We start from the raw sequence: 23,917 nt of genomic DNA, 5'->3' as shown, positions 1-23,917 counted from the left end.
ACTGTTTGCATTATCAAATGCCCTGAAAGTAATACAGTTTATGAAGTTAATAAACTGTCACTTATTGGGCAAATAGTAATACATTATATGAAGCACTGACAACGAATTCATCAAGCTTCTTTTATGTTACAAACCTACTTTTGAGGAAATTGTTGGTTCTTATTTATAAAACAAAATTAAATGCTTGTTCAAATTGCTACAAATACAGACTATTACAACCGGTAACTAACTCTCCCATTTTTGCTTTTAATCTTAGCTGAGAGCTTGTAAGTGAGTGCCGGACTTTCTCTGTGTGCTGTGTGTATGATATATCTCTATCTCTATATCTCACTGTGGTTTACTAGTCAGGTTAAAGGTTACTAGCCCAGAGAGAAAAAGTCCACTCATTAATTGTTATAATGAGAACAAAGAAAAGACCTGAAGTATGTCACGGTATCAGAAATAGTGAGAGCATAGAAGATGGACCGTACTCACAATTTCAGATGCACAAATGTGCTTAATGCGCAGGCTGAACTGGTTAGGAGCCGTTCAGCTGACTCACTCTCAAGTTGGGAATATCTCCGATTCGCCTGGGCTCTCGGTGGGTCCCCAGAATAATTTCACCAGTTCAGCAAAACTTTTCTTCCCCCCTTCTGGATTGCGGAGGTCCAAACTAGGTAAAGCTCACCAGACTTGGGAATCAAAAATGAGGCTATTTCAAACTCTAACAATGAATCACGATATTGTAATAAAATATGCTTTAATAAACGCTAAAATCAATATAAAAACACAACGCATTTCTCTGTTTCATATATATATATATATATATATATATATATACATATACATATATACACACACACATACACACACACACACACACACAAAAAGTATACATAATGTGTGTGTGTGTGTATATATATATATATATATACATACATACACACACACAGTACATACATACATACATACACACTTATAATGTATACACATATATATATATATATATATATATATATATATATACATTTAAAAAGTACATATGTAAAGGTTGCAAAAAACCTAAGTGAAAGTTTTCATTCTAATTTTAAATATATATATATATATATATATATATATATATATATATATATATTATTATTTTTTTATTAAATAAAAACTTTCACATAGATTTTTTGTAACATTTACATATGTACTTTTTAAATGTATATATATATATATATATGTGTATACGTTATAAGTGTGTATGTATGTATGTATGTACTGTGTGTGTGTATGTATGTATATATATATATATATATATATATATATACACACACATATACTATTTGTCCCTATATATGTAAATAAGCCTCTTAAACTGAGAGGATGCTAAATATAATTATATGATACATAGATTGGTATCGATAAGGGGGATAAGAGTAACTTGCATTCTATTATATAATCGGTCTGCCGCTGTGAAGATTGCGATACGAAGCATTGGAATGTTTTACTGAATTCCACATGTCTAATTAGCATATACATCAGGGGATTGGCTTGTAGAAAATGTAAACAATACATACAAAAAAGATCTCCAATCAGAAGGAAAGTTTAAGTACACGTCATTATGACGTTCAGCAGTAGCTCACACGTGCGCATGAGGCACTTGTAAGTATACACCTGATAAAACGGTTCTGAAACCGAGAAACGCATTGTGTTTTTATATTGATTTTAGCGTTTATTAAAGCTTGCCCAGAGCGCGGTCTATTTAAAAAAAAAAGGCAATCAGATCTTTTACAGTCCATTAAATACCTAACCTTAAAAATAACCCCCCTCAAAAAAAAATAAAAAAAAATCCTAAAACTAAAAAATGAAGGTTCCTTTAAGTGACGTCATCCAAGATGGCGTCCCTTCAATTCCGATTGACTGATAGAATCCTATCAGCCAATCGGAATTAAGGTAGGAAAAATCCTATTGGCTAATGCAATCAGCCAATAGAATTGAGCTTGCATTCTATTGGCTGATTGGAACAGCCAATAGAATGTGAGCTCAATCCTATTGGCTGATTGGATCAACCAATAGGATTGAACTTCAATCCTATTGGCTGATTGCATCAGCCAATATGATTTTTCCTACCTTAATTCCGATTGGCTGATAGGATTCTATCAGCCAATCGGAATTGAAGGGACGCCATCTTGGATGACATCACTTAAAGGAACCTTCATTCAGTCGTCGGATCAAGAAGGAAGAGGATGCTCCGCATCGGATGTCTTCAAGATGGACCCGCTCCGCTCCGGATGGAAGAAGATAGAAGATGCCGCCTGGATGAAGACTTCTGCCGGTCTGGATGTCCTCTTCTCGCCGGATCGGATGAAGACTTCTGCCCCTCTGGAGGTCCACTTGTGCCCGGTAGGGTGAAGACGTCTCAAGGTAGGGTGATCTTCAAGGGGGTAGTGTTTTATTAAGGGGGGATTGGGTGGGTTTTAGAGTAGGGTTGGGTGTGTGGGTGGTGGGTTTTAATGTTGGGGGGGGTATTGTCTTTTTTTTATAAGTAAAAGAGCTGATTACTTTGGGGCAATGCCCCGCAAAAGGCCCCTTTAAGGGTTATTTTTAATTTAGTATAGGGTAGGGAATTTTATTATTTTGGGGGGCTTTTTTATTTTATTAGGGGGATTAGAGTAGGTGTAATTAGCTTTAAAAAAATTGTAATTATTTTTTTATTTTCTGTAATTTAGTGGGGGTTTTTTTCCGTAATTTAGTTTATTTAAATTAATTGTAAATAATTGTAGGTAGTTTAGGTAATTAGTTTAATTATAGTATAGTGTTAGGTGTAATTGTAACTTAGGTAAGGATTTATTTTACAGGTAAATTTGTACTTATTTTAACTAGGTAGCTATTAAATAGTTAATAACTATTGTACCTAGTTAAAATAAATACAAAGTTGCCTGTAAAATAAAAATAAATCATAAGATGGCTACAATGTAACTATTAGTTATATTGTAGCTAGCTTAGGGTTTATTTTACAGGTAAGTATTTAGTTTTACCCCTTAATGACAACTGACGTACCAGGTACGTCATGCATTAACTAACAGTTAATGACAATGGACGTACCTGGTACGTCAGTTGTCTAAGAGAGTGCTGGAAGCAATCGCAATCGCTTCCAGCAGCTCTCAGGGTATTGCAGTGATGCCTCCATATGGAGGCATCCTGCAATACTATTTAGAAGACTCCGATGCAGAGAGAGCCACTCTGTGGCCCTCTCTGCACCGGTAGCGATGGTGCCGGTTCGTTGGTGGGTGGGAGCGTAACAGGGAGGCGGGTGGGCATCCCATCGCTACCCGGCATCCGGTCCCTAGAAGTGCAATGTGGACGCCGGGTGCCGGGAGCGTGCGCGACCGCGCATTAGCTGGCACTGACACCAATGAGGAGGGAAGAGGGGGGGGGGAAATATTTTTTTTAAAAATTATATAAAAGGATCTGGGAGGGGGAGGGGGGTAGGGGTATTGTTGGGGGCTGCTACACTACAGAAGACAAAAAAAAATCCAAAAGAGGAAAAAATACTTTTGTTTTTGGGGCAAATTGGGTACTGGCAGACAGCTGCCAGTACCCAAGATGGCCGCAATTAGATAGGGGAGAGGGTTAGAGAGCTGGGGGGGGGGGATCATGGAGGTTGGGGCTAAGGCAGGAGTCCATCACAGCTAAAATATTTTATTTTTTTTATAAAAAAAAAAAACTCCTTTTATTTAGTACTGGCAGACTTTCTGCCAGTACTTAAGATGGCGGGGACATTTGTGGGGTGGGGGAGGGAAGAGAGCTGTTTGGGAGGGATCAGGGGGTGGGATGTGTCAGGTGGGAGGCTGAGCTCTACACTAAAGCTAAAATTAACCCTGCAAGCTCCCTACAACCTACCTAATTAACCCCTTCACTGCTGGGCATAATTTACGTGTGGTGCGCAGCAGCATTTAGCGGCCTTCTAATTACCAAAAATCAGTGCCAAAGCCATATAAGTCTGCTATTTCTGAACAAAGGGGATCCCAAAGAAGCTTTTACAACAATTTGTGCCATAATAGCACAAGCTGTTTGTAAATAATTTCAGTGAGAAACCTAAAATTGTGAAAAATGTAAATTTTTTTTTTTATTTGCTCGCATTTGGCGGTGAAATAGTGGCATAAAATATACCAAAATGTGCCTACATCAATACTTTGGGTTGTCTTCTAACAAAAAATATATATATACATGTCAAGGGATATTCAGGTATTCCTGACAGATATCAGGGTTCCAATGTAACTAGCGCTAATTTTGAAAAAAAATGGTTTGGAAATAGCGAAGTGCTACTTGTATTTATGGCCCTATAACTTACAAAAAAACAAAGAAGATGTAAACATTGGGTATTTCTAAACTCAGGACAAAATTTAGAAACTATTTAGCATGGGTGTTTTTTGGTGATTGTAGATGTGTAACAGATTTTGGGGGTCGAAGTTAGAAGAAGTGTGTTTTTTTCCATTTTTTCCTCATATTTTATTTTTTTTTTGTAGTAAATTATAAGACATGATGAAAATAATGGTATCTTTAGAAAGTCCATTTAATGGCGAGAAAAACGGTATATAATATGTGTGGGTACAGTAAATGAGTAAGAGGAAAATTACAGCTAAACACAAACACCGCAGAAATGTAAAAATAGCCATTGTCATTAAGGGTAAGAAAATTGAAAAATGGTCCGGTCATTAAGGGGTTTAAATAGGAATTATTTAGTTAATTATATTAAATTTATTTAGATTTATTTAAATTATATTTAATTTAGGGGGGGTTAGGGTAAGGGTTAGGTTTAGGGGTTAATACATTTAGTATAGTGGAGGCGACATTGGGGGCGGCAGATTAGCGGTTAATATTTGTAGGTAGGTGTCGGCGATGTTAGGGATGGCAGATTAGGGGTTAATAAAATGTAACTAGTGTTTGCGAGGCTGGAGTGCAGCGGTTTATGGGTTAATACATTTATTAAAGTGGCGACGATGTCCGGTCGGCAGATTAGGGGTTAAATAATTTTATTATAGTGTTTGCGATGTGGGGGGGGGGTCCTCGGTTTAGGGGTTGCGTAATTAATAAAAGTTATGTTTTAATTATCTCAGCGTACTCCCCTTACCATTTGGTACTCTATCTTTCTACACACATACACACATTTTATGTCAGATGACTACAAGAGGGCTATTCGTGTATTCTTTCTTGGTCTTTTTGTCCATGCTCTCTCTTTAATTTTATTATAGTGTTTGCGATGTGGGGGGGGGGGCCTCGGTTTAGGGGTTAATAGGTAGTTTATGGGTGTTAGTGTACTTTGTAGCACTTTAGTTAAGAGCTTTATGTTCCGGCGTTAGCCCATAAAACTCTTAACTACTGACTTTTTAATGCGTTAGGAGTCTGGCTAGGAGAGGGTGTACCGCTCACTTTTTCCAGCTATTGTAATACCGGCGTTAGGCAAATCCCATTAAAAAAATAGGATATGCAATTGACGTAAGGGGATTTGCGGTATGCTAAAATCGCGGGAAAAAAAGTGAGCGGTACACCTGTACCTGCCTGACTCGTAATACCAGCGGGCGTTAAAAGAAAACAACTCGCAATCTAGCCGTAAATTAGTTATTTGATTTGTGGGGGGTTCGGCGGTTTAGAGGTTAATAGGTTAATTAGGTTGATTGTGATGTGGGGGGTAGGCAGTTTAGGGGTTAATAGGTTAATTAGGTTTATTGCGATGTGGGGGGTTGGCGGTTTAGGGGTTAATAGGTTAATTAGGTTTATTGCAATGTGGGTGGTTGACGGTTAAGGGGTTAATATTTGAATTATGTTATATGCGGATTAGTGGTTAATTACTTTATTGTTTTGCGATGTGGGCGGTTGAAGGTTTAGGAGTTTGTTAATACTTTGTGCGGGAGGTTAGGTTTTTTTTGTTATACTTTGTGCGGGCGGTTACGTGTTTTTTAGTTATTTTGTGCGGGCCGTTGCGTGTTTTTTTTTTTAAGGCTTCAGGTTTGGCTATGCTGCATTCAGGTGGATTCCAATGCAGCTTTCCCAAGTCTGGTGAGCTTTACCTAGTTTGGACCTCCGCAATCCAGAAGGGGGGAAGAAAAGTTTTGCTGAACTGGTGAAATTATTCTGGGGACCCACCGAGCGCCCAGGAAAATTGGAGATATTCCCAACTTCAGAGTGAGTCGGCTGAACGGCTCCTAACAAGTTCAGCCTGCGCATTAAGCACATTTGTGCATCTGAAATTGTGAGTACGGTCCATCTTCTATGCTCTCACTATTTCTGATACCGTGACATACTTCAGCATTGGGCGCCCTCGTTTCTGTCATCTCATCTCTATGTGGGAAGGGACATTTGTAGAGGAATATAAGTATTAAGGGTTGCGCGGGTAAACACCATTGCACATGGTCCTGCTCCCAAAAAAACTGGAAATTATTGAAAATAGTAAAAAGTGGATATTTGTATATGAGCGCCAACAGCTTCAGGGTGAATGATATATAGTATAGGAAGTTAATACTTGTAATCTTAAAATCTATAAATAATTAAAATATCAAAATATATAAAAATATTGAATATTTATTAAACCTCACATAAATTAAAAATCATAAAACTGATTAGTACCCAACGCAACAAAACAAAAAACTAAGAATAGAAAGTTAATTGTAAAATCTTAATAAAGTGCTAGTGCCTAAGATGGGTGGGAATGTGATAAATTGACTTATTTGAAATTCTTTGTATAAATATAGTTGATATTAACTTATTGACTTATTAAAGTGGAATATGCAAGTCATAAAAAAGTCTCTTAAAAGACAACCAGTGGAAAATGACAACCAACAAAGATCACTCTTAGGGTATCTCAAAGGATAAAGTACTGTATCATAGCTGAGTGTCAAACTTGTCAGCGGATTGCGTCTGACTCCTTAGAGTCCTCTGTGTTACCAAGTTGTGAAATACGTAGATCGTCTCTATGGTCCTCTGCTGATACGAAATTCCTGATGTGGAAAATGAAAAAACAAACGGACGGGCTTTACACCTCTAAGTGCCTACCTTGATTCAGGACAAAGTTTAACTCTTAGAGGCCTATCTATCAAAGTGTCAACCGCAAATACGCCAGAATTCTGCATCGTAATTGTTGCGAGATTGATCCAACCTAGTTATCAAAGCCTCAAGACCGGCAAAAGTTGAAATTTGTAACGTAACATTCGATCCACCGGTTTCAATCCGACGCAGATCGATGCTTACGTCATTACAGATGTTCCGAATACACATTCGGCTCTATTTGACACTTTTTCCCATTTATCAAATAGTTAACAGGTACCCGACGTTAGCAGGCAATATGGCAGCGTTGTGTTCCATTTAGCTCCATACAGCACTCAAATACCAGCGCTGCTGTGAACTGAAGTGCTTGTGCACGATTTCCCCATAGACATCAATGGGGAGAGCCGGCTAAAAAAAAGCCTAACACCTGCAATAAAGGAGCGTAAAGCTCCGTAACGCAGCCCCATTGGTTCCTATAGGGAAAGAAAAATTTTGTTTACACCCTAACATAAACCCAGAGTCTTAACACCCCTAATCTGCCACCCCCGACATCACCGACACCAACATTATATTTATTAACCACTAATCTGCCACCCCCGACATCACCGACACCTACATTATACTTATTAACCACTAATCTGCCACCCCCGACATCACTGACACCTACATTATATTTATTAACCACTAATCTGCCACCCCCGACATCACCAACACCTACATTATACTTATTAACCCCTAATCTGCCACCCCCGACATCACCGACACCTACATTATACTTATTAACCCCTAATCTGCCACCCCCGACATCACCGACACCTACATTATACTTATTAACCCCTAATCTGCCACCCCCGACATCACCGACACCTACATTATACTTATTAACCCCTAATCTGCCACCCCCGACATCACCGACACCTACATTATACTTATTAACCCCTAATCTGCCACCCCCAACATCACCAACACCTACATTATACTTATTAACCCCTAATCTGCCACCCCCGACATCACAGACACCTACATTATACTTATTAACCCCTAATCTGCCGCCCCCGACATCGCCGACACCTACATTATACTTATTAACCCCTAATCTGCCACCCCCGACATCACCGACACCTACATTATACTTATTAACCCCTAATCTGCCACCCCCGACATCACCGACACCTACATTATATTTATTAACCACTAATCTGCCACCCCCGACATCACCGACACCTACATTATACTTATTAACCCCTAATCTGCCACCCCCGACATCACCGACACCTACATTATACTTATTAACCCCTAATCTGCCACCCCCGACATCACCAACACCTATATTATATTTATTAACCCCTAATCTGCCACCCCCGACATCACCAACACCTACATTATACTTATTAACCCCTAATCTGCCACCCCCGACATCACCGACACCTACATTATACTTATTAACCCCTAATCTGCCACCCCCGACATCACCGACACCTACATTATACTTATTAACCCCTAATCTGCCACCCCCGACATCACCGACACCTACATTATATTTATTAACCCCTAATCTGCCACCCCCGACATCACCGACACCTACATTATACTTATTAACCCCTAATCTGCCACCCCCGACATCGCCACCACCTACATTATACTTATTAACCCCTAATCTGCCACCCCCGACATCGCCACCACCTACATTATACTTATTAACCCCTAATCTGCCACCCCCGACATCACCGACACCTACATTATATTTATTAACCACTAATCTGCCACCCCCGACATCACCGACACCTACATTATACTTATTAACCCCTAATCTGCCACCCCCGACATCACCGACACCTACATTATACTTATTAACCCCTAATCTGCCACCCCCGACATCACCGACACCTACATTATACTTATTAACCCCTAATCTGCCACCCCCGACATCACCGACACCTACATTATATTTATTAACCCCTAATCTGCCACCCCCGACATCACCGACACCTACATTATACTTATTAACCCCTAATCTGCCACCCCCGACATCGCCACCACCTACATTATACTTATTAACCCCTAATCTGCCACCCCCGACATCGCCACCACCTACATTATACTTATTAACCCCTAATCTGCCACCCCCGACATCACCGACACCTACATTATATTTATTAACCACTAATCTGCCACCCCCGACATCACCGACACCTACATTATACTTATTAACCCCTAATCTGCCACCCCCGACATCACCGACACCTACATTATACTTATTAACCCCTAATCTGCCACCCCCGACATCGCCACCACCTACATTATACTTATTAACCCCTAATCTGCCGCCCCCGACATCCCCGCCACTTACATTATACTTATTAACCCCTAATCTGCCACCCCCGACATCACCGACACCTACATTATACTTATTAACCCCTAATCTGCCACCCCCGACATCACCGACACCTACATTATACTTATTAACCCCTAATCTGCCACCCCCGACATCACCGACACCTACATTATACTTATTAACCCCTAATCTGCCACCCCCGACATCACCGACACCTACATTATACTTATTAACCCCTAATCTGCCGCACCCGACATCGCCACCACCTCCATTATACTTATTAACCCCTAATCTGCCACCCCCGACATCACCGACACCTACATTATACTTATTAACCCCTAATCTGCCACCCCCGACATCGCCACCACCTACATTATACTTATTAACCCCTAATCTGCCACCCCCGACATCACCGACACCTACATTATACTTATTGACCCCTAATATGCCACCCCCAACATCACCGACACCTATATTATACTTATTAAGCCCTAATCTGCCACCCCCGACATCGCCGCCACCTACATTATACTTATTAACCACTAATCTGCCACCCCCGACATCGCCGCCACCTACATTATATTTATTAACCACTAATCTGCCACCCCCGACATCGCCGCCACCTACATTATATTTATTAACCCCTAATCTGCCACCCCCGACATCGCCACCACCTACATTATACTTATTAACCACTAATCTGCCACCCCGACATCACCGACACCTACATTATACTTATTGACCCCTAATCTGCCACCCCGACATCACCGACACCTACATTATACTTATTAACCACTAATCTGCCACCCCGACATCACCGACACCTACATTATACTTATTAACCACTAATCTGCCACCCCCGACATCACCGACACCTACATTATACTTATTAACCACTAATCTGCCACCCCCGACATCGCCACCACCTACATTATACTTATTAACCACTAATCTGCCACCCCCGACATCACCGACACCTACATTATACTTATTAACCACTAATCTGCCACCCCCGACATCGCCGCCACCTACATTATACTTATTAACCACTAATCTGCCACCCCCGACATCGCCGCCACCTACATTATACTTATTGACCCCTAATCTGCCACCCCGACATCACCGACACCTACATTATACTTATTAACCACTAATCTGCCACCCCCGACATCGCCGACACCTACATAATATTTATTAACCACTAATCTGCCACCCCCGACATCGCCACCACCTACATTATACTTATTAACCACTAATCTGCCACCCCCGACATCGCCGACACCTACATTATACTTATTAACCACTAATCTGCCACCCCCGACATCGCCGCCACCTACATTATACTTATTAACCCCTAATCTGCCACGCCCGACATCACCGACACCTACATTATACTTATTAACCACTAATCTGCCGCCCCCGACATCACCGACACCTACATTATACTTATTAACCACTAATCTGCTGCCCCCGACATCGCCAACACCTACATTATACTTATTAACCCCTAATCTGCCGCACCCGACATCGCCACCACCTACATTATACTTATTAACCACTAATCTGCCGCCCCCGACATCACCAACACCTACATTATACTTATTAACCCCTAATCTGCCACCCCCGACATCACCGACACCTACATTATACTTATTAACCCCTAATCTGCCACCCCCGACATCACCGACACCTACATTATACTTATTAACCCCTAATCTGCCGCCCCCGACATCACCGACACCTACATTATACTTATTAACCCCTAATCTGCCGCCCCCGACATCACCGACACCTACATTATACTTATTAACCACTAATCTGCCACCCCAGACATCGCCCACACCTACATTATATTTATTAACCACTAATCTGCCACCCCCGACATCACCGACACCTACATTATATTTATTAACCACTAATCTGCCACCCCCGACATCACCGACACCTACATTATATTTATTAACCACTAATCTGCCACCCCCGACATCGCCACCACCTACATTATACTTATTAACCCCTAATCTGCCACCCCCGACATCGCCACCACCTACATTATACTTATTAACCACTAATCTGCCGCCCCGACATCGCCGCAACCTACATTATACTTATTAACCCCTAATCTGCCACCCCCAACATCGCCGACACCTACATTATACTTATTAACCACTAATCTGCCGCCCCCGACATCGCCGACACCTACATTATACTTATTAACCCCTAATCTGCCACCCCCGACATCGCCACCACCTACATTATACTTATTAACCACTAATCTGCCGCCCCCGACATCGCCGACACCTACATTATACTTATTAACCCCTAATCTGCCACCCCCGACATCACCGACACCTACATTATATTTATTAACCACTAATCTGCCACCCCCGACATCGCCACCACCTACATTATACTTATTAACCCCTAATCTGCCACCCCCGACATCGCCACCACCTACATTATACTTATTAACCACTAATCTGCCGCCCCCGACATCGCCACCACCTACATTATACTTATTAACCACTAATCTGCCACCCCCGACATCGCCACCACCTACATTATACTTATTAACCACTAATCTGCCGCCCCCGACATCGCCGACACCTACATTATACTTATTAACCCCTAATCTGCCACCCCCGACATCGCCGACACCTACATTATATTTATTAACCACTAATCTGCCACCCCCGACATCACCGACACCTACATTATATTTATTAACCACTAATCTGCCACCCCCGACATCGCCACCACCTACATTATATTTATTAACCACTAATCTGCCACCCCCGACATCGCCACCACCTACATTATACTTATTAACCACTAATCTGCCACCCCCAACATCGCCGCCACCTACATTATACTTATTAACCCCTAATCTGCCGCACCCGACATCGCCGACACCTACATTATACTTATTAACCCCTAATCTGCCGTCCCCGACATCACCGACACCTACATTATACTTATTAACCCCTAATCTGCCGCCCCCGACATCCCCGCCATCTACATTATACTTATTAACCCTTAATATGCCGCCCGACATCACCAACACCTACATTATACTTATTAACCCTTAATCTGCCGCCCGACATCACCAACACCTACATTATACTTATTAACCCTTAATCTGCCGCCCGACATCACCGACACCTACATTATACTTATTAACCACTAATCTGCCACCCCCGACATCGCCGACACCTACATTATACTTATTAACCCCTAATCTGCCGCACCCGACATCGCCGACACCTACATTATACTTATTAACCCCTAATCTGCCGCACCCGACATCGCCGACACCTACATTATACTTATTAACCCCTAATCTGCCGCCCCCGACATCACCGACACCTACATTATACTTATTAACCCTTAATCTGCCGCCCGACATCGCCGACACCTATATTATACTTATTAACCCCTAATCTTCCACCCTCGACATCGCCGCCACCTACATTATACTTATTAACCCCTAATCTGCCGCCCCCGACATCGCCGCAACCTACATTATACTTATTAACCCCTAATCTGCCGCCCCCAACATCGCCGACACCTACATTATACTTATTAACCCCTAATCTGTCGCCCCCGACATCGCCACCACCTACATTATACTTATAAACCCCTAATCTGCCACCCCCGACATCACCGACACCTACATTATACTTATTAACCCCTAATCTGTCGCCCCCGACATCGCCGCCACCTACATTATACTTATTAACCCCAAGTCTGCCGCCCCCGACATCACCACCACCTACATTATACTTATTAACCCCTAATCTGTCGCCCCCGACATCACCAACACCTACATTATACTTATTAACCCCAAGTCTGCCGCCCCCGACATCACCACCACCTACATTATACTTATTAACCCCTAATCTGCCGCCCCCGACATCCCCGCCACCTACATTATACTTATTAACCCCTAATCTACCGCCCCCGACATCCCCGCCACCTACATTATACTTATTAACCCCTAATCTGCCACCCCCGACATCGCCACCACCTACATTATACTTATTAACCCCTAATCTGCCGCCCCCGACATCCCCGCCACCTACATTATACTTATTAACCCCTAATCTGCCGCCCCGACATCACCAACACCTACATTATACTTATTAACCCCTAATCTGCCGCCCCCGACATCCCCGCCACCTGCATTATATTTATTAACCACTAATCTGCCACCCCCGACATCGCCACCACCTACATTATACTTATTAACCACTAATCTGCCACCCCCGACATCGCCGCCACCTACATTATACTTATTAACCCCTAATCTGCCGCACCCGACATCGCCGACACCTACATTATACTTATTAACCCCTAATCTGCCGCCCCCGACATCACCGACACCTACATTATACTTATTAACCCTTAATCTGCCGCCCGACATCGCCGACACCTATATTATACTTATTAACCCCTAATCTGCCACCCTCGACATCGCCGCCACCTACATTATACTTATTAACCCCTAATCTGCCGCCCCGACATCGCCGCAACCTACATTATACTTATTAACCCCTAATCTGCCGCCCCCGACATCGCCGACACCTACATTATACTTATTAACCCCTAATCTGTCGCCCCCGACATCGCCGCCACCTACATTATACTTATCAACCCCTAATCTGCCACTCCCGACATCACTGACACCTACATTATACTTATTAACCCCTAATCTGTCGCCCCCGACATCGCCGCCACCTACATTATACTTATTAACCCCAAGTCTGCCGCCCCCGACATCACCAACACCTACATTATACTTATTAACCCCAAGTCTGCCGCCCCCGACATCACCACCACCTACATTATACTTATCAACCCCTAATCTGCCACCCCCGACATCACCGACACCTACATTATACTTATTAACCCCTAATCTGTCGCCCCCGACATCGCCGCCACCTACATTATACTTATTAACCCCAAGTCTGCCACCCCCGACATCACCAACACCTACATTATACTTATTAACCCCAAGTCTGACGCCCCCGACATCACCACCACCTACATTATACTTATTAACCCCTAATCTGCCGCCCCCGACTTCCCCGCCACCTACATTATACTTATTAACCCCTAATCTGCCACCCCCGACATCGCCACCACCTACATTATACTTATTAACCCCTAATCTGCCGCCCCCGACATCCCCGCCACCTACATTATACTTATTAACCCCAAGTCTGCCGCCCCGACATCACCAACACCTACATTATACTTATTAACCCCTAATCTGCCGCCCCCGACATCCCCGCCACCTACATTATACTTATTAACCCCTAATCTGCCGCCCCGACATCACCAACACCTACATTATACTTATTAACCACTAATCTGCCGCCCCCGACATCGCCACCACCTACATTATGCTTATTAACCCCTAATCTGCCGCCCCCGACATCCCCGCCACCAACATTATACTTATTAACCCCTAATCTGCCGCCCCCGACATCACCAACACCTACATTATACTTATTAACCCCTAATCTGCCGCCCCCGACATCCCCGCCACCTACATTATACTTATTAACCCCTAATCTGCCGCCCCCGACATCACCAACACCTACATTATACTTATTAACCCCTAATCTGCCGCCCCCGACATCGCTACCACCTACATTACACTTATTAACCCCTAATCTCCCCCCCCGACATTGCCACCACCTACATTACCCTTATTAACCCCTAATCTGCTGCCCCTAACATCACCGCCTCCTACCTACACTTATTAATCGCTAATCTTCTGCCCCTTACATCGCCGCCACCTACCTACACTTATTAATCGCTAATCTTCTGCCCCTTACATCGCCGCCACCTACCTACACTTATTAACCCTAATCTGCTGCCCTTAACATTGCCGCCACCTACCTACACTTATTACCCCCTAATCTGCTGCCCCTAACATCAACGCAGCCTACCTACACTTATCCCCTAATCTGCTGCCACTGACACCGCTGCCACCTACCTACACTTCACCCCTAATCTGCCGCCCCCAATGTCACCGCCACTATACTAAAGTTATTAACCCCTAAATCTAACCCTAACACTTAAACCCACTAACTTTAACATAATTAAAATAAATCTAATTAAATATTACAATTAATACCTAAATAATACCTATTTAAAATAAATACTTACTATAAAATAAACCCTAAGCTAGCTACAATATAACTATAGTAAATTCTGTTAACCAGAACTTAAGCAACCAAAAAAAAAACAAAAAAAACTAAAAACAAACAAACAAAAAAACGGAGATACTGTACATTAAAATTAACACTGCTGTTGCTCTGCAGTTTCCTTTCTCTATAGTGAGCTCTCAAAAGGTGAAAGCCAAGCCCTTTTAATGCTACCAGACCCTACACAACTGCTCTTGAAAGATGTGAGCACAAGGCAGTCTGAGAATTAGACATCACGCTGCCACTGGGTGCCCGGGACTGAACGAAGGCGGCATTAATATTAATTAATAATTTACCTTTATTTACTGTATTTAAATATTACCATCGAGTAAATACAGCGTTTATAGTATGGGTTATAGAACCTAGTTAGGCCTATTTTTAATAGAAACTCTCAAGCAACCAGAAACTTCACTTATCCAGAATCTACCAATCCCCATGAATGCCTGGGAGTTTACTGTAATAGTTACATTGTAGCTATCTTAGGTTTTATTTTTATTTCACAGGCAAATTTGTATTTATTTTAACTAGGTAGAATAGTTACTAAATAGTTATTAACTATTTAATAACTACCTAGTTAAAATAAATACATAAGTACCTGTAAAATAAAACCTAACCTAACTGTCTTACACTTACACCTAACCTTACACTACAATTAAATCAATTACATTAATTAAATACAATTAACTAAATTACAAAAAATATAAACACTAAATTACACAAAATAAAAAAGAAATGATCAAATATTTAAACTAATTACACCTAATATAATAGTCCTATCAAAATAAAAAAGCCCCCCAATCAAACCCCCCCAAATAAAATTCTATCTAAAAAAATCTAAGCTCCCCATTGCCCTGAAAAGGGCATTTGGATGGGCATTGCCCTTAAAAGGGCATTTAGCTCTTTTTTAGCCCAAACCCTATGCTAAAAATAAAACTCACCCAATACACCCTTAAAAATCCTAACACTAACCCCCAAAGATCCACTTACAGTTTTTGAAGACCGGACATCCATCCTCATCAAGCCAGGAGAAGTCTTCATCCAAGCGGCAAGAAGTGGTCTTCCAGGCGGGCAGAAGTCTTCATCCAGACGGCATCTTCTATCTTCATCCTTCCGACAAGGAGCGGCTCCATCTTCAAGACATCCGGCGCGAAGCATCCTCTTCTTTTGATGGTCGCTGAAGAATGAAGGTTCATTTAAATGACGTCATCCAAGATAGCGTCCCTTGAATTCCGATAATAGTTAATAACTATTTAGTAACTAGTCTACCTAGTTAAAATAAATACAAAGTTGCCTGTAAAATAAATATAAATCCTAAGATAGCTACAATGTAACTATTAGTTATATTGTAGCTATCTTAGGGTTTATTTTATAGGTAAGTCTTTAGTTTTAACTAGGAATTATTTAGGTATTAATTTTAATTTTTAATTAGATTTATTTTAATTATGTTAAAGTTAGTGGGTGTTAGGGTTAGACTTAGGGTTAGGTTTAGGGGTTAATAACTTTAGTATAGTGGCGGCGATGTTGGGGCGGAAGATTAGGGGTTAATAAGTGTAGGTAGATGGCGGCGATGTTAAGGACTGCAGACTAGGGGTTAATAATATTTAACTAGTGTTTGTGAGGCAGGAGTACGGCAGTTTAGGGGTTAATATGTTTATTATAACGGCGGCGATGTCCGGAGCAGCAGATTAGTGGTTAATAATTTTATTATAGTGTTTGCAATGCTGGAGGGCCTTGGTTAAGGGGTTAATTAGGTAGTTTATGAGTGTTAGTGTACTTTTTAGCACTTTAGTTATGAGTTTTATGCTACAGCTCTGTAACATAAAAGTCATAACTACTGACTTTCAGTTTACGGTATGGATCTTGTAGTTTTAGGCTGTACCGCTCACTTTTTGGCCAGACAGGCAAACTCATAATACCTGCGCTGTGGAAGCCCCATTGAAAAAGGACTTTTTGAAAGCTGCGGTAGTTACGTTGCATGACGGCCAAAAAAGTGTGTGGTACAGATATACCTGCAAGACTTTTTCACTCATAACGTAAGAGGCTTTTTCACTCATAACGCAAAACTTGTAATCTAGCAGTAAATTATCAAAATAAAAAAGTGACACCTAATCTAATAGCCCTATCAAAAAAAAAGCCACCCCCCAAAATAAAAAAACCCTAGCCTACAATAAACTACCTATAGCCCTAAAAAATACCTTTTGTGGGGCATTGCCCCAAAGATATCAGCTCTTTTACCTGTAAAAAAAATACAAACAACCCCCCCAACAGTAAAAGATGGATGAGGACTTCGTCGGCTGGATGGATCCTTCAAGCAGGGCTTCAATAACTGTAAGTGGATCGTCTGGGGTTAGTGTTAGATTTATTTAAGCTATTTTTTGGGTGGGTTTTATTTTTAGAGTAGGGTCTGGGCAGAAAAAGATATAAATGCCCTTTTAAGGGCAATGCCCATACATATGCCCTTTTCAGGGCAATGAGGAGCTTAGGTTATTTTACATTAGGTTTTTATTTGGGGGGTTTGGTTGGGTGAGTGGTGGGTTTTACTGTTGGGGGTTTTTTTTTTTATAGGTAAAAGAGCAGATATCTTTGGGGCAATGCCCCACAAAATACCCTTTTTAGGGCCATTGGTAGTTTATTGTAGGCTAGGGTTTTTTATTTTGATAGGGCTATTAGGTTATTTATAAAAAAAAAATATTTTTGATAATTTGGGGCTAGATTATGAGTCTTGCGTTATGAGTAAAAAAGCAGCATTAAGCCTCATAACACTGCTTTTTTTACTACCGCTGCTATGATGAGTCTTGCAGATTTAGGGGCACCGCACACTTTTTTGGCCGTACCGCAAATCAACTTACGCAAATTGCTTATAGCCTATTTTCAATGGGACTTAGCGCCGGTATTACAAGCTTGTCCTGGGAGGCCAAAAAGTGAGCGGTACACCTTATCCCATCAAGATTCGTATCTCATTTTAAAGTCAGTAATTATGAGTTTTACACTACAATGCTGTAGCATAAAACTCATAACTAAAGTGCTAAAAAGTACACTAACACCCATAAACTACATATTAACCCCTAAACCGAGGCCCTCCCGCATCACAAACACTAAAAAAAAATAATTAATCCCTAATCTGCCCCTCCCGACATTGCCGCCACTAGAATAAACATATTAACCCCTAAACTGCCGTACTCCTGCATCGCAAACACTAGTTAAATATTAACCCCTAATCTGCCACCCCCAACGTCGCCGCCACACTAAATTTATTAACCCCTAAACCTAAGTCTAACCCTAACCCTAACACCCCCTAACTTTAATATAAATAAAATAAATCTAAAGAAAACCTACTATTAATATCTAAATAATTCCTTTTAAAAACTAAATACTTACCTATAAAATAAACCCTAAGCTAGCTACAATATAACTAATAGTTACATTGTAGCTAACTTAGGGTTCATTTTTATTTTACAGGCAAGTTTGTATTTAGACTAGGTAGAATAGTTATTAAATAGTTAATAACTATTTAATAAATACCTAGCTAAAATAAATGCAAATTGACCTGTAAAATAAAACCTAACCTAAGTTACACTAACACCTATCACTACACTACAATTAAATAAATTACCTAAATTAAATACAATTAAATTAAATACAATTACCTAAATCACAAAACAAAACACTAAATTACAGAAAATAAAAAACAAATTTCAAGATATTTAAACTAATTACACCAAATCTAATAGCCCTATCAAAATAAAAAAGCCCTCACAAAATAAAAAAAACCCTAGCCTAAACTAAACTACCAATAACCCTAAAAAGTACCTTTTGCGGGGCATTGCCCCAAAGATATCAGCTCTTTTACCTGTAAAAAAAAAAAAATACAAGCAACCCCCCAACAGTAAAAGATGGATGAGGACTTCGTCGGCTGGATGGATCCTTCAAGCAGGGCTTCAATAACTGTAAGTGGATCGTCTGGGGTTAGTGTTAGGTTTATTTAAGGTTTTTTTTGGGTGGGTTTTATTTTTAGAGTAGGGTCTGGGCAGTAAAAGAGATAAATGCCCTTTTAAGGGCAATGCCCATACATATGCCCTTTTCAGGGCAATGAGGAGCTTAGGTTATTTTACATTAGGTTTTTATTTGGGGGGTTTGGTTGGGTGAGTGGTGGGTTTTACTGTTGGGGTTTTTTTTTTTTTAATTATCAAGCTTCACAAATATCAAAACGCCAACTTAATACATGAAAGTGTTCCCTTCTCAAATCAAAAAGTGCCAACTCTTTGCTGCAATACATAAAATTGCACAGATTTACACAGTGATAAAAATAATAGTAGGTGGCAGAAAAACTGAAAATGTCCAACTAAGTGTTAACCTTTGACTTTTAACTTAGTGATCAAACTTGGTGCGAGTGCTCAGTGAAAAAATCAACATTATAGTAAAAAATCCCCAATAACGAAAGTCAATGTCAAATATCAAATAACTTTGCTAATCCAATAAAACAAAATCCACAAGAAAAAATGTGAAAAATGAGTGTCCCCAAACCACTTAGGCTAACAGTTTATATGGATAAATCCCCCGATGAATCTCTGGTCTGCAGCCAGTGGAGCTGCTCAATTATCCTATTTTTTGCCCCACAAAATACCCTTTTTAGGGCTATTGGTAGTTTATTGTAGGCTAGGGTTTTTTATTTTGATAGGGCTATTAGATTATTTATTAAAAAAAAAAAAAATTTATAATTTGGGGCTAGATTATGAGTCTTGCGTTATGAGTAAAAAAGCAGCATTAAGCCTCATAACGTCTTGCAGATTTAGGGGCACCGCACACTTTTTTGGCCGTACCGCAAATCAACTTACGCAAATTGCGTATAGCCTATTTTCAATGGGACTTAGCGCCGGTATTACAAGCTTCTCCTGGGAGGCCAAAAAGTGAGCGGTACACCTTATCCCATCAAGATTCGTATCTCATTTTAAAGTCAGTAGTTATGAGTTTTACACTACAATGCTGTAGCATAAAACTCATAACTAAAGTGCTAAAAAGTACACTAACACCCATAAACTACCTATTAACCCCTAAACCGAGGCCCTCCCGCATCACAAACACTAAAATAAAATTATTAACCCCTAATCTGCCACTCCGGACATCGCCGCCACTATAGTAAACATATTAACCCCTAAACTGCTGTACTCCTGCATCGCAAACACTAGTTAAATATTAACCCCTAATCTGCCGCCCCTAACATTGCCGCCACCTATCTACATTTAACCCCTAATCTGCCACCCCCAACGTCGCCGCCACTATACTAAATTTATTAACCCCTAAACCTAAGTCTAACTCTAACCCTAACACCCCCAACTTTAATATAAATAAAATAAATCTAAAGAAAACCTACTATTAATATCTAAATAATTCCTTTTTAAAACTAAATACTTAGCTATAAAATAAACCCTAAGCTAGCTACAATATAACTAATAGTTACATTGTAGCTAACTTAGGGTTCATTTTTATTTTACAGGCAAGTTTGTATTTAGACTAGGTAGAATAGTTATTAAATAGTTAATAACTATTTAATAACTACCTAGCTAAAATAAATACAAATTGACCTGTAAAATAAAACCTAACCTAAGTTACACTAACACCTAACACTACACTATAATTAAATAAATTACCTAAATTAAATACAATTAAATTAAATACAATTACCTAAATCACAAAAACCCCACTAAATTACAGAAAATAAAAAACAAATTACAAGATATTTAAACTAATTACACCAAATCTAATAGCACTATCAAAATAAAAAAAAAACCTAACCTACACTAAACTACCAATAGCCCTTAAAAGGGCCTTTTGCGGGGCATTGCCCCAAAGAAATCAGCTCTTTTACCTGTAAAAAAAAATACAACCCCCCCAACAGTAAAACCCACCACCCACACAACCAACCCCCCAAAATAAAATACTAACTAAAAAACCTGTGTCACCCCCAGTTTATATGTGTGCCCCCCCAGTCTCACTGTGTGCCCCCCCAGTCTCACTGCCCCTGCAGACTCACTGTGCCCCTGCAGGCCTTAGGACTTTTCCCCACAATAAATATGACAATAACTGTTTTTTATTGTTGAAATTCAACTTTTATTTTTTTTTCTTGTTGCAGGTTTAGGAAAAGAACAAATGCTACCAGTTCACACCAATACCCTTCCAAAGATCTGAGTTACAATGTAACAGGTTAGTACATGCAGATACACATTAGAGTGCACAAGGGCGGGAGAGAGAGAGAGCATGAGAGAGAGAGAGCGCAAGAGAGAGAGAGCGCAAGAGAGAGAGCATGAGAGAGAACACAAGAGAGAGAGAGAGCACAAGAGAGAGAGAGAGAGAGCACGAGAGAGAGAGCACGAGAGAGAGAGAGCACGAGAGAGAGAGAGCACGAGAGAGAGAGAGCACGAGAGAGAGAGAGAGCACGAGAGAGAGCATGAGAGAGAGCACGAGGGAGAGCACAAGAGAGAGAGCATGAGAGAGAGAGCACAAGAGAGAGAGAGCACAAGAGAGAGCACAAGAGAGAGAGCACGAGAGAGAGCACAAGAGAGAGAGAGAGCACAAGAGAGAGAGAGCATGAGAGAGATAGAGCACAAGAGAGAGAGAGCACAAGAGAGAGAGAGCATGAGAGAGAGCACAAGAGAGAGAGAGAGAGCAAGAGGGAGAGCACAAGAAAGAGAGAGAGAGCATGAGAGAGAGAGAGCACAAGAGAGAGAGAGCACAAGAGAGAGAGAGCACAAGAGAGAGAGGGAGCACAAGAGAGAGAGAGAGCACAAGAGAGAGATAGCACAAGAGAGAGAGAGCACAAGAGAGAGCACAAGAGAGAGAGCATAAGAGAGAGAGAGAGCACGAGAGAGAAAGAGAGAGAGAGCATGAGAGAGAGCACGAGAGAGAGCACAAGAGAGAGAGAGCATGAGAGAGAGCACAAGAGAGAGAGTGAGCATAAGAGAGAGAGAGCACGAGAGAGAGCACGAGAGAGAGAGCATGAGAGAGAGCACAAGAGAGAGAGAGAGCAAAAGAGAGAGAGAGCACGAGAGAGAGAGCATGAGAGAGAGAGCATGAGAGAGAGAGCATGAGAAAGAGAGAGCACAAGAGAGAGAGAGCATGAGAGAGAGAGCATGAGAGAGAGAGCATGAGAGAGAGAGCATGAGAAAGAGAGAGCACAAGAGAGAGAGAGCATGAGAGAGAGAGCATGAGAGAGAGAGCATGAGAGAGAGAGCATGAGAAAGAGAGAGCACAAGAGAGAGAGAGCATGAGAGAGAGAGCATGAGAGAGAGAGCATGAGAGAGAGAGCATGAGAAAGAGAGAGCACAAGAGAGAGAGAGCATGAGAGAAAGAGAAAGCATGAGAGAGAGATAACGAGAGAGAGGGAGAATGAGAAAGAGAGCATGAGAGAGAGAGCATGAGAAAGAGAGAGAGCATGAGAGAGAAAGAGCACGAGAGAGAGAGAGAGCATGAGAGAGAGAGAGCACGAGAGAGAGAGCATGAGAGAGAGAGAGCACGAGAGAGAGAGCACGAGAGAGAGAGAGAGCATGAGAGAGAGAGAGCACGAGAGAGAGAGAGAGAGAGAGAGCATGAGAGAGAGAGAGCATGAGAGAGAGAGAGAGCACGAGAGAGAGAGAGAGAGAGCACGAGAGAGAGAGAGAGCATGAGAGAGAGAGAGCACGAGAGAGAGAGAGAAAGAGAGAGAGCATGATAGAGAGAGAGCATGAGAGAGAGAGATCACGAGAGAGAGCACGAGAGAGAGGGAGAATGAGAGAGAGAGCATGAATGAGAGCACAAGAGAGAGAGAGAGCATGAGACAGAGCATGATAGAGAGCACAAGAGAGAGCACGAGAGAGAGCACGAGAGAGAGAACGAGAGAGAGAGAGAACGAGAGAGAGAGAGAGAGAACAAGAGAGAGAACGAAAGAGAGAGAGAATGAGAGACATAAAGAACGAGAGAGAGAGAGCAGGAGAGAGAGAGAGAAGGAGAGAACGAGAGAGAGAGAACGAGAGAGAGAGAGAGAGAATGACAGAGAACAAGAGAGAGAGAACGAGAGAGCATGAGAGTTCCAAGGGCAGGAGAGAGAGAGAGAGAGAACGAGAGAGAGAGAGAGAACGAGAGAGAGAGAGAACAAGAGAAAGAGAGAGAGAATGAGAGAGAATGAGAAAGCCAAGGGCAGGAGAGAGAGGGAGAGAATGAGAGAGAGAGAGAGAGAGAGAACGAGAAAGAACAAGAGAGAACGAGAGAGAACAAGAGAGAACGAGAGAGAACAAGAGAGAGAAAACGGGAGAGAGCGAAAGAGCCAAGGGCAAGACAGAGCGAGAGAGCACGAGAGAGCAAGAGAGCAAAGGGCAGGAGAGAGAGA

At 41.5% G+C, this 23,917-nt stretch overlaps 1 protein-coding gene across 1 annotated transcript in view; it reads left to right on the top strand.

The window, feature by feature from the left end:
* Positions 1-23,917, top strand: part of HPX (hemopexin) — a gene marked incomplete in the record, with an annotated part of 182,505 nt that overhangs the window by 45,230 nt on the left and 113,358 nt on the right. The window contains 1 exon segment of the mRNA XM_053708845.1: positions 21,689-21,759. Coding sequence (XP_053564820.1) covers positions 21,689-21,759 — 71 coding nt within the window.

This window comes from Bombina bombina, chromosome 3 (genome assembly GCF_027579735.1).
Source record: "Bombina bombina isolate aBomBom1 chromosome 3, aBomBom1.pri, whole genome shotgun sequence".
In the NCBI taxonomy this organism is placed as follows: Eukaryota; Metazoa; Chordata; class Amphibia; order Anura; family Bombinatoridae; genus Bombina; species Bombina bombina.
Note: the sequence above shows the minus strand (reverse complement) of the source record. Positions and strands in the feature narration are given on the sequence as shown.